Here is a 12,500-nt window from a genome sequence, read left to right as displayed (position 1 = left end):
TGAGCAGGTAGCCGCTGTGGCCATTATACTCAAAGACCCCCATGTTCAGCTGCATGGGAAGATCTGGGAAAGGGGAAAAGCAATCAATTATTAAATTATTGTTATTATGCCCCCCCCCCCCCCCACAAGTCATGAATTATTAATCAGATTGAGGAGGTGTATTATATTATTATCATGCACACAAGGGTATTTGCAGGTTTCAGAAAGCCAAATCCTTGTATGATGCTACCGGGAAGCTGATTTTAAAACTAATTAAAAAAACAAAATAAGACAACAGAGCTGCACATTAGAAATAAGCAAAAGAAGATCAGGAAATTAATTGTTAAAGGGAGATGAAGACCAATTGTGTTTAGTAAAGCAGATACAATGGAAAAAGTATGTTTTCAATATTATACTAATCATATTCAGTACTAATCTCAGAGTGCAAAAATAAGATCTACTTTTTACGGCCTCAAATTTTAATAATCCTAGACTCTTTAAGGCCCTGCCGATAGTGTGTACACCAAGTAGCACTAACTCACTTGGCTTCCTCTAGTAAGAGATCTAGAGGTGATGGGACTTACCGAGGGTTTGGAAGTTGAGCGCCACCATCTGGCAGCCCACGTTCCAGAAGAGCTGGGGATTGTAGTTGGAGCTGTCAACCCTGGTGCCTTTAGGGTAGATCCTGCTCAGCTGCTTCTTATTGTACCTAGAGGAGTGCTGTTAAGGACTAAACACTGTAGACACACACACATCTTGACTTCATCTGACTGGGGACATTTAAAGTAATTTTTCTGTCTCACTACTGAAGCAGTGAAGTGCAAGAGAGAGGGAGGGGGGGGGGGTGAAGGAGAAGGGTCCGACCTGCGCAAACCTGCACCACTTACTTCAACACCTGGGTGTGATTTTTATTGTAGCATTAACACTATTAATATAAGTAAATGAAATCCATCTCGATTGAGTGCTCAAACTCTAAACACACTAAAGATTATGCACGCGCACGTGCGCGCACGCACACACACACACACACACACACACACACACACACACGCACACGCATTGCTTTTCTGAAAAGCAGCTCCAGTTTTCAAGGATACTCGACAAAGTCGATGGGGGAGCACTTCAGTGTGTCCATGCCTTTCGTCTCCACAAACGACGACATCTCAAAGTACTTTTTCCTCTCTGGTAGAGAGAGTGGAGAGACATATGGAGAATTGAAATGTGATAGAAAATGAGAAGGAATGACCCAAAAAAAATCCACATGGTTGATTATGGGAGACTGGTGGAAGTGGTGTTGGAGGACCACTAGGAGGTGCTCTTCCCCTCTGGTCTGATGAATAATCTGGTTTGATGAATAATCTCCCCAATGCCCCAGGGCAGAGACAGGGACTCTGTCCTGTGAATGAGCAGCGTCCTTAGACGTCCTGAGACGTTAAATCGAGGTCCTGACTCTGTGGTCATTAAATATCCCATCGGCACTCTTCGCGTAGTGGTGTAACCCCGGTGCCCTGGCTAAATAAAATCTTCCTTCAATCATGGCCACCTAATCCCTTGTTACTTAATTGGCACATTCAGTCCTCAACTCTCCACCGTGATAGGCTGATGTGTGCCGAGTGTTCTGGCACAGACTGGCTGCCGTGCATCACCCAGGTGGCTGCTATACATCGGTGGTGGATGAGCTGAGTTCCCTCCCCCTCCCTCCCCTGATATGTGAAGCACTTTGACTGTCTAGAAAGGCGCTATATAAATCCAATCAATTATTATTATTATTATGATAATCAAGTGCTGACCAATAACTGTAAATGAGTCATTTAGTCGGCCTAATGAGATACATAGGAGGTGCTTAGAACTAACGAGCCTTGTCCGTACACCCACACACAACCCCCCCAACACACACCCACCCCCCCCCACACACACACACACACACACACACACACACACACACACACACACACACACACACACACACTTACTGTTTGCCAACTCAAAGCTCTTGAACTTGACAGGTTCAATGTAGTTGACCAGAGTGGACATCTCCTCTGTAGCGTTCACCTCGCTGCTGGCTGTGCCCTGTTACAGAGAGCGTGAGTGGGTGTTTCATTAAAAGAGTTCACTGAAGATCATCAAGCACACGTCACTAATGCATCAATCAACCTGTCAACCCATCCCTCACTACAGCGGCCCTTCCTGAGGACTCTTACCTCGTCAGAGTTTGGCTTCTTCGGTTCAGTCAGCGGTTCATCCTCCTCGCTCTCCCCGCTCTCCCCCTCTCCTCCTGATAGGATGAAAATGAATAGTTACACAGCCAGACCACAACACACACACACGCACACATAAAAACACTAAACTACACTATTCATCTCCATCTGTATATCGATATAAGGGATCATGGGACGAAATAATAATAAAATGTATATATATCGAAATTCAATATATTGCAATACAAAAACATGACAATACGTATCATGGATCAGAATAAATGATTATTATTTAGGATTTCCCTCCCATGTTTGATCCCCCCAATTTCCCCTGCTCTCCCGGTCGTTGCTCCACCCCCCTGCCGATCTGGGGAGAGTTGTAGACTAGCACATGCTTCCTCCGATACATGTGCAGTCACCAGCCGCTTCTTTTCACATGACAGTGAGGAGTTTCACCGGCAGGACGTAGCGCGCGGGAGGATCATGCTATTCCCTCCAGTTCCCCTCCCCCCCGAACAGGCGCCCCGACCAACCAGAGGAGGCACTATTGCCGCAACCAGGACACACACCCTTAATCCGGATCAAGCCGGAGGTAACACGGGGGATCGAACCTGAGACCCTCGTGTTGGTAGGCAGGGAATCTACCGCTGCACTATCCAGATGCCCGACATTTTTTTATTGTTGTTTACATTCTAGCAAGCCAATGCCGTCGCTAAAAAGATTTGTGGATCAGAAATAAACATTATTCTGCACAGTCTGACTTTGTTGTCATTGAACTTTATTACATTTGTGAACCCCGTATCGCGTATTGAATCATATCGTGATAAGCAAATTATCCCATCCATAATCAATACATCCAAAGCCATCCTCCATCTTGAACCCACCAATGGACTTGCGAGGATCAGAGTCTTTGGCCATCCGCTCTGCAAGCTTCTCCTCCCCATTGGACAGGAGCTGGCCTCCGTCGCCGCCCGTCAAAGTGCAGTCTAAACAGACAACAACACAACAACATGGTCACTAGACAGAGCAAACTAGCAACTATACTATAAGTGTATATGTGTGTGTGTGTGTGTGTGTGTGTGTGTGTGTGTGTGTGTGTGTGTGTGTGCGTGTGCGTGCGTGCAGTAGAGGTTTTACAGAGTACTAGTCAACTATCAAAACCACTAGTCGACACTGTGCATCGTAGTAGATGTACATCTATGGTTTTAGGAATAAAAAAAATAAAAAAAAACATTTGTTTGAACAATCATTTTCTACATGATGCCATGTTAAATAAACTGAATTTAAGGTATTCAGAGATGGAAAGACTATGTTGTTATTGCAGTCATTCGGTAGCTGGAGTTTAGCGGCTCATTTGTAAACAGCCTCTCAGAGCCAATTGAATACTCTGCTATTTCACACACCACCATGTTGGTCCCGCCTACATTAGTTAACCTTTTACTGGGTGTTTTTGAGACCTTTTTGACGAGAATTGATCATTTTTGTTGGGTGAAAAAAAAAAAAAAAAAAAGATACCGGTATATCTCCCGTGACGATTCGACTACCTTTTGGGAGTAGTCGCTGACTATTAAAATGCAGTCAGTCATGAATGCACAATACGCACCATTGTTAGGTGATGAGGGCTCCTCCAGCTCTCTGCGTCGGATGCTGCCTCCACTGGAGGGTCGATGGTGGTGGTGCCGTTTCTTGTTTTTGATGAGAATCTTCCCCAGCAGCTCCTGGGGTGAGGGCAGCGGCTGACCTGGGTCCAGCTGAGCAGCGGACGAGGGGAAAACACAGGCTGGATTAATAACTGATCCAAAAATCAGATATGGAAAAGTTGCCCGTCATCATACAGTATACATACACTATACAGCATTTCCTAAAAGGGAAGGCAAGGGTTTTGGGGTCGTCTTAAGTCATTTCTTCTCATATTCAGTCTCGGATCAGTTTACCAATAGCTATCAAGGAACATTTGGAAACATTGATGTTAATTTACATTGGAAACAAGAGGAATTATCTCACCCCAATGACAGATGTTTCACTTGTTTTAAGGAAAATAACAGGAGACTCAGTGCAGGTTACTTGTAAAGATGGATATTTATGCAGTGTAAAGTAGGCATGGTGCCAAGGATGGATGAGTCCAGATATATAAAGTCCAGGGATGTGACTTAGGAAATGTCAGAAAGTCAAGAAATAATGGAAGACAGGCAGGAAAACAGGAGACAGAACCAGAAGACATTGAAAGGAACTAGAAAAGTCCAGGCTTCCGTGTCAACTATGATATAATCTCATAATTTTGGAATATCAAAGTTATATGCCAAATAATTATTTAGATAGATATTACTATTCACAACAGTTGGAAATAATCAATGTTCCATGTTTTCAGACTTTCCACATCTGCATACTGTAGGCACCTTGGAAACATTAGAAAGGGAACATATGTACAATTTTATTCATATCAAAAAAATATGGAACGTCTATGCTTGCATTGCTGTTAGTTGGGCAATGAGTGATGCATGTGGACTAAGTTCATGTAAGATCTGACCAGAGTTCACATCTGACCAGGGATCAGGCTTACCGGATATTTCTCCAGTGGATCAATGAGGAGGGCGTCTCCAAAGATGGTCCTGCAGTACTCCGCCATCTTGGCCTGCTGCTTGGCCCTGGTACAGCCAGAGACAGACGGGTTTGGTTATGTTCGTTTCGATACGCTTTTAATAGAATTGCTTAAAGGATGGGTTTTCCGTGGGGGATATGAATATATATTAAATCTCACGCCCCTAAGGTTTTCGAATCCGTTGAAATTTTTGAAATTGGTTGTTTACAACCAGAGATATCAAGCATCTCTCACATTATTTCCATGTCGCTCTGACGCAAAACGCGTCGGAGCGACACTCCCCGCCTTGCGGAAGTCGTGCACCTATGAACTACAACTGTTGTGAGTCATGAGTGAGTCTAGAGGTCCTCCACGCCCCCCTAGAGGTCCTCCACGCCCCTTCAGAGGTCTGAAGAAAAACAAAAAGGCAGCCATCTTTTTCAACCGCATAGCCTCCTGTAGCTAATATTAGCTTTCCATAGTTCCTTGCAAACTAACCCCATCTCGGGAACGGAAGCACGTACCGACACGGGACTGGCGGCATTGGAAAGCTCGTCAAATTTTACATCTAGTAGTAGGTGGGTTGAAGTAACGAAATCAACGCTGAGCAATGTACCCGTTTTTACACATTTTTACAGAAAATAGTTACAACATCAGATGCGCGTAACTCCTACGAAAATGCCTTAAAATGCACGAATTTTTTTTTATGAAGACATCTCCCGACATATATACTTCAGTTTAAATTTGGTGCAATTTGGAGGCAATTTTATTTTCGATTTATTTTCGATTTATTTCTTCTTCTCTCCATGTATTATTGTCGAAGCCTTCTTCTTCTTCTTCTTTGAGTTTTATGGCGGTTGGCAAACATATATGTGCATTACCGCCACCTACTGGAGTTTGATATCAGCCAAATGGCTGAGGGGTGGGCATGGAAACGAAGGCCACGCGAGCCCAGTGCATTGTGGGAAATGTAGTATTTCGAGTCCCCGCACCCGCACCTCCCCCCCACCACCCCCCCCCCCCCCCACACACAGAGTGGATTTCGGTTGATATCTCTGTGAGTAAACCTCCAATTTCAAAAATTTCAACGGATTCGAAAACCTTAGGGGCGTGAGATTTAATATATATTCATATCCCCCACGGAAAACCCATCCTTTAAAGTGTTGCACTTTACTTTTTGTTGTCCCCAATTTCCCTCAACCTACTTAGTTTCCTACATTTCCCAGAATGCTACTACTACTACTACTACTACTACTACTACTACTACTACTACTAAGGCTACTGTTGCTACTCATTTAGTTTGGCCACTTTACTGCTAGGTTTCCAAGGTACAGTACTGATGCAGTACCTTGTGCGTTTGTTGTTGTGTAAATGTTTTCTTTGGTCTTGTTCTTTACAAAAGCCCCGCACACGTACACACACAACTTACGAGTCAACATGGTTCTCAAAGGAGAGGATGAGGGGGTAGGGCGAAGTCTTGAAAGCGCTCTCTGCTATCGCTTCAATCACCTCCTACAGACAGGGGAAGGATGAAAACGTTAAAAGTCGCTCTCTCGCTTTAACCAGCATTAAGACAACCAAAGGCATGAGAAGGTCTCTATCTCAAAAATTAAAACAAAAACAGCACTCACAGATGTCTATAAAGTTTAAACTTTTAATGCGCACAGCAGCAGTAGTATAGACATCTGTGAGTGCTGTTTTTGTTTTAATTTTTGAGATTTTTGGATCGGCACCCAGTAACCATCTTTAAAACGTTGGGTTGAGCACGCCAGTTCGTTGATTAAGGTCTCTATCTCGCCTTGAAGGGGATCTCTGTGGTCATGGTGAAGCCGTGGGTGATGTAGGGCTCCTCGTCGTGCGGACGCCCCTTCCAGCAGTCCAGCTCTATACAGCGGCAGCCGGTCAGCAGCACCTGCCTGTACATCTCTACTGACGACAGGCCGGTCAGCTGGCCCACTGCGCGCGCGCACACACACACACACACACACACACACACACACACACACACACACACACACACACACACACACACACACACACACACACACACAAATACATAAATATAGGAAAAAAACAAGTAATGAAACTGGATTAGGTTCAGTCAACTGCAAGTCTATCATCATTTGTGTTACTGTACCTTTCCTGTACAAATTAATGAAACTGGACTTCCCCTCCCTACAGTCTCTTACTTCTTCTTCTTGAGACATTTTGACTGTTTTCACACCCCCCTCCCTCTTTCCATTAGACTTCTCAACGGAACTGAAAATTCAAACCTGAACCGACCAGACAGACAGACAGACACAGACAGACAGACAGACAGACAGACACACACACACACACACACACAGACACACACACACACACACACACACAGACACACACACACACACACACACACACACACACGGATAGAGGAAATCCATAAAACTGGATGTGAACCGTGAGTACATTAGCACATAAAGCACGAGACATTGGAGCTTAGAAGCACAGCAAAAAAAAATCAACTGTGTTTGTATATTTAAAATAAAATCTGTGTATGTATATCTCTGAATGAGTGTGTGTGCATGCTGCCACACTTTTATTATATATATTATCTAATATTGGCATTGTGCAATATTAGATAATACTCTTGGTGTTTTTTTTGCTGTATAGGGATATTGGTATTGAATGTTAATTTGATTGTTAGTTTGATTGTACATGCACTGTGTGTGTGTGTGTGTGTATGTATGCTATGACGCCACCTACTGTATGTTCTCTCGAATGCCCAAGACAAATTCATCCTAAGGGAGACAATAAAGGCTAATCTAATCTAACATGCTTCTCTACACATGAGTGTACTTGAATTTAATTTGTGCAATTATGTGTACGTGTTTGTATATAAATGTAAGGTATATGTGTAACGGTAGCCAGCGGTCGTGCTGTGCAGTGAATAAAGTAAGCCTCCGTCCCGACACTGCTCTAGTGACAGACGCTAGAGCCCCTGGGGGATGGGGGGGGTCCGCAGGTTACATATGTATGGTTTTGTGAACACCCACCTATAGGCTATATTGTGTGTCTTGTTATATGTGGTGTGTGTGTGTGTGTGTGTATGTTTACCTGTGAGGTATGTGTTGTGTGAGGAGTTGATAAAGTAGTGAGCCAGCGGTTGGGTCATATCGTCGATGATGTCCAGCCTCTCTGGAGGTACGATGGTGTTTTCCTCTCCGCCCAGATACCGGCTGAAGCCCAGCAAGCTGATCTGGTCTGGAGGAGAGAGAGAGATAGAGAAAGAGAGAGAGAGAGAGAGAGAGAAGAAATACGTTATTTTCACCAAACTATACCTACGATGAAACTAGGCATTGAGAACATTGTCGTAAACTAAAATAAAAATAAGCAAGACTTTGTGAAAAACCTAAAACTGAACTACAACTGTCTACTTACAAAACTATAATAACTAAAATAAAATAAAGATCTATGGGAAATGTTGTAAACTCCTTAGAGGTAGTGTTCTGTGTATCGTGGTCACCTCCTTAGAGGCAGTGTTCTGTGCATCGTGTCACCTCCTTAGAGGCAGTGTCCTGTGTATCGTGGTCACCTCCTTAGAGGCAGTGTCCTGTGTATCGTGGTCACCTCCTTAGAGGCAGTGTTCTGTGCATCGTGGTCACCTCCTTAGAGGCAGTGTCCTGTGTATCGTGGTCACCTCCTTAGAGGCAGTGTCCTGTGTATCGTGGTCACCTCCTTAGAGGTAGTGTTCTGTGTATCGTGGTCACCTCCTTAGAAGCAGTGTCCTGTGTATCGTGGTCACCTCCTTAGAGGTAGTGTTCTGTGTATCGTGGTCACCTCCTTAGAGGCAGTGTTCTGTGCATCGTGTCACCTCCTTAGAGGCAGTGTTCTGTGCATCGTGGTCACCTCCTTAGAGGTAGTGTTCTGTGTATCGTGGTCACCTCCTTAGAAGCAGTGTTCTGTGTATCGTGGTCACCTCCTTAGAGGCAGTGTTCTGTGCATCGTGGTCACCTCCTTAGAGGTAGTGTTCTGTGTATCGTGGTCACCTCCTTAGAGGCAGTGTCCTGTGTATCGTGGTCACCTCCTTAGAAGCAGTGTCCTGTGTATCGTGGTCACCTCCTTAGAAGCAGTGTCCTGTGTATCGTGTCACCTCCTTAGAAGCAGTGTTCTGTGTATCGTGGTCACCTCCTTAGAGGCAGTGTTCTGTGTATCATGGTCACCTCCTTAGAGGCAGTGTTCTGTGTATCGTGGTCACCTCCTTAGAAGCAGTGTCCTGTGTATCGTGTCACCTCCTTAGAAGCAGTGTTCTGTGTATCGTGTTCACCTCCTTAGAGGCAGTGTTCTGTGTATCGTGGTCACCTCCTTAGAGGCAGTGTTCTGTGCATCGTGGTCACCTCCTTAGAGGTAGTGTTCTGTGTATCGTGGTCACCTCCTTAGAGGCAGTGTCCTGTGTATCGTGGTCACCTCCTTAGAAGCAGTGTCCTGTGTATCGTGGTCACCTCCTTAGAAGCAGTGTCCTGTGTATCGTGTCACCTCCTTAGAAGCAGTGTTCTGTGTATCGTGGTCACCTCCTTAGAGGCAGTGTTCTGTGTATCATGGTCACCTCCTTAGAGGCAGTGTTCTGTGTATCGTGGTCACCTCCTTAGAAGCAGTGTCCTGTGTATCGTGTCACCTCCTTAGAAGCAGTGTTCTGTGTATCGTGTTCACCTCCTTAGAGGCAGTGTTCTGTGTATCGTGGTCACCTCCTTAGAGGCAGTGTTCTGTGTATCGTGGTCACCTCCTTAGAAGCAGTGTCCTGTGTATCGTGTCACCTCCTTAGAGGCAGTGTCCTGTGTCTTCTGGGCATCGCTTTGAGGTGTCTAAAATTAATTAAGGGCTAAAGAACCAGGAGGAGACTAATTTATTCCCACTGCAATTAAACAGCATAATTTCATCACAGATGAAATGCTGTAAAGCCTGTAAAAAAAGTATTTTGTCTGAGCAATCTATTGAGCTACTGACTCTCTAAATGCTTAAAGGATGGCTTTACCGATAATCAAGCCACTTTGTATCATTAATAATCTTGGTAATAGAAGCACATGGGCAGTGATTACCTCTCTCTGTGTTTTCTTCATGGAGAAAAATGCTCCCTTTCTCTGCCTGCAGAAATTCCGCCCTGCCAGTTGCAAGTCAAGGCTCGTTAAGGCTCTCAATGCAATTCTCCGTGGATGTGCGCATACTTAAAAAATAAAAATAAACAATAACAGCTGCCCTCGGAGCAGATTCCGCGTCTCGAGCAGAACTTCCACACTTCCGTTGTGATGTAAAACGCACCACAATGGAGCGCTTTGCCAGAGGAGGAAATGGGAGATCTCCGTGAGGAAAACGGAGAGAGAAGGTAAACACTGCCCATGTGCTTATTTTACCAAGATTCAAAGTGGGTTGATTATCGTTAAAGCCATCCTTTAAAATGGAAATAGAAAAAACACACACGCTGACACACACACACGCACGAGCGCACGCACACGCGCACACACACACACACACACACACACACCTCTCTCCAGTTGGCTGGCGTTGGTCTCGTATTTCTCCATGATCTGTCGGACCTGCTCTCGTTTGAGCGGGGGGTACAGCACCTCATTGAGCCGTGAGTCTCGCTGCTTGCGGTTGATGAAGTCCATCAGCTGGTCCAAAGAGATGAACGGCTTCCGCTTGGAGCCACTGGAGGGCAGTCAAGAGTCAAGATATTTATTGTCACTCCTGTGAGATTCTTATGCTAGGGGGCTCCATTACAGAAAGTGCAAGTACAGTAGGTACAAATAAACCAGAGGTGATTTGAATGAGGAAACTCCAAATGTACTTTTGAGGACATCAAGTAATGCTTTTAAATTAAATAAATTGATTAATTCATTCAGATATTCACTGCTCTTTACAAAAATGATATTTAATCAAATCTATGCATGTATATTTTTGTATGCGTAAATCTTTGCATTTAAGTCTTGAGATTAGAATGAAGGCTGATTAGACATGTAGGGGTGAGGGAATGCCTAATAGGGCTTTCACACCGCCAGAACGGAGCCAGAACCAGAACCATGTCTGTCTGAAAGCGGTATAAGTGTACTTTGCATGCATGTGTGTGTGTTATCTCCTGGCTGTATGAAGGTATGGTGTGTGTCTACCTGTCCTCAAAGATGCTTTGTATCTCAGGCCGGAGACAGAGGCTGTCGAGAAACTTCTGGAAGGCTTCCAACGTGAAATCATCTGGTTTTATGCCCTCCGTCTAGAGAGAGAGAGAGAGAGAGACTTTGACTTATGGTGTTCTTAAAACACACCTTACAACCCAGCCACAGTATCCTAAAACACTCTCACTGTCCAAGAAACTATGGTGGCCGTGAAGTGCAAATCACAACGACAAATAGGAAAACACGACAACAAATGAAACAGTTCATGTGTTTTCTGCTTTGTGGTTGTGCTTTCTTGGTTTCTGTTTTGCCGTTGTGATTTCCGATTTGTTGTCGTGTACAACAGAACAACACATTACATGAAACAGCGTACCACATCAAACAGCTCCTGTTGAACCTGTTACAGTTAGAACGATGTTATGATACAGAGGGCTCCCCCTCCACAACAGTGCACACAGCCCCCTCCAGACACCACACATTCTGAAAACCCAGACCTTTTGCTTTACATACTCAACTCAACAACCCCCTTCCCCCCTGGTCTCTGCCGCCATTAATGTTAAGTATATGAATTTGTAAAAAGTCCAGGAGAAAAGGGTTAGCAAAGACCCCGTAGAAATAAATAATAATAAATATGTTTCACTAATGCTCTCTCTTACAGCTGTAGCCCATTTACTGAGTTTGAATCTCTTCTTAGGTGTCACCCCTTTGGTAGCCGACTTCTTCAACACTTTTCTCACAGACCTCAAAAACGTTTGTGAATCAGGGAGGGAGGGAGAGAGAGAGAGAGAGAGAAAGAGAGAGAGAGATAGAGAGAGAGAGATGTAAGTGCACTTGACACGTTTGGACGAATGGCTGTTAGGGAAATCAAACCAGCGGGATGAAAATTCTAATTCCATCAATGTTTCCTGAATCTTAGCACTTTTATTTCATTAATTCATCCTTAGTGAAGCACACTGAAACAGAGCAGAATTTTACAGAGAAACACAGAATCCAGAAAAGAGCATATTTGAACATATGGACAAGACAAAGTCCAAAGAATCTGAATAAAATTCATACATAAGACAGACAAATATACACAAACTATATTCTCACGGCCTGCCTCCAAAATGGGTTTTTTTAAGATGCTTGATTGATCAAAGTTGTTGATAAGAAGTTGTTAGAGAGACTGTCTGATCCCCTCAGCAGTCAGTGTGTGTGTGTGTGTGTGTGTGTGAGTGTGTGTCAGCAAGACACTGAAACCCAACTTCCTCCTTGCCCATTGTGAGTCATGTAGCTGGATGAAAGCATCAGTTAAGAGCCTGAAAAGAAAACATGTAGCGAACTGTAACCGCACTAACCACTGTACAGTACCCTCTGGGCTGCAGAGACACCACACCACTGTACAGTACCCTCTGGGCTGCAGAGACACCACACCACTGTACAGTACCCTCTGGGCTGCAGAGACACCACACCACTGTACAGTACCCTCTGGACTGCAGAGACACCACACCACTGTACAGTACCCTCTGGGCTGCAGAGACACCACACCACTGTACAGTACCCTCTGGGCTGCAGAGACACCACACCACTGTACAGTACCCTCTGGACTGCAGAGACACC

The 12,500-nt window shown here is 44.6% G+C and overlaps 1 protein-coding gene across 1 annotated transcript in view; it reads right to left on the bottom strand.

The window, feature by feature from the left end:
- The window catches only part of plcb3 (phospholipase C, beta 3 (phosphatidylinositol-specific)), a 92,769-nt gene that overhangs the window by 18,811 nt on the left and 61,458 nt on the right, over nucleotides 1–12,500 (bottom strand). The window contains exons 8-20 of the mRNA XM_083640595.1: nucleotides 10,899–10,999; nucleotides 10,274–10,440; nucleotides 7,852–7,998; nucleotides 6,554–6,711; nucleotides 6,185–6,267; nucleotides 4,738–4,822; nucleotides 3,781–3,928; nucleotides 3,062–3,163; nucleotides 2,181–2,254; nucleotides 1,953–2,049; nucleotides 1,077–1,161; nucleotides 564–688; nucleotides 1–63 (exon numbers count right to left, since the gene is read on the bottom strand). The exon at nucleotides 1–63 is cut by the window's left edge and continues 92 nt beyond it. Of these exons, the coding sequence (XP_083496721.1) occupies nucleotides 1–63; nucleotides 564–688; nucleotides 1,077–1,161; nucleotides 1,953–2,049; nucleotides 2,181–2,254; nucleotides 3,062–3,163; nucleotides 3,781–3,928; nucleotides 4,738–4,822; nucleotides 6,185–6,267; nucleotides 6,554–6,711; nucleotides 7,852–7,998; nucleotides 10,274–10,440; nucleotides 10,899–10,999 (1,435 nt within the window). The remainder of the gene's footprint in view (nucleotides 64–563; nucleotides 689–1,076; nucleotides 1,162–1,952; nucleotides 2,050–2,180; nucleotides 2,255–3,061; nucleotides 3,164–3,780; nucleotides 3,929–4,737; nucleotides 4,823–6,184; nucleotides 6,268–6,553; nucleotides 6,712–7,851; nucleotides 7,999–10,273; nucleotides 10,441–10,898; nucleotides 11,000–12,500) is intronic.

The sequence above is a fragment of the Poromitra crassiceps genome, assembly GCF_964638095.1.
Source record: "Poromitra crassiceps genome assembly, chromosome: 7".
Taxonomy (NCBI): domain Eukaryota; kingdom Metazoa; phylum Chordata; class Actinopteri; order Beryciformes; family Melamphaidae; genus Poromitra; species Poromitra crassiceps.
The sequence above is the reverse complement of the archived record's forward strand: the minus strand, read 5'-3'. Positions and strand labels throughout refer to the sequence as shown.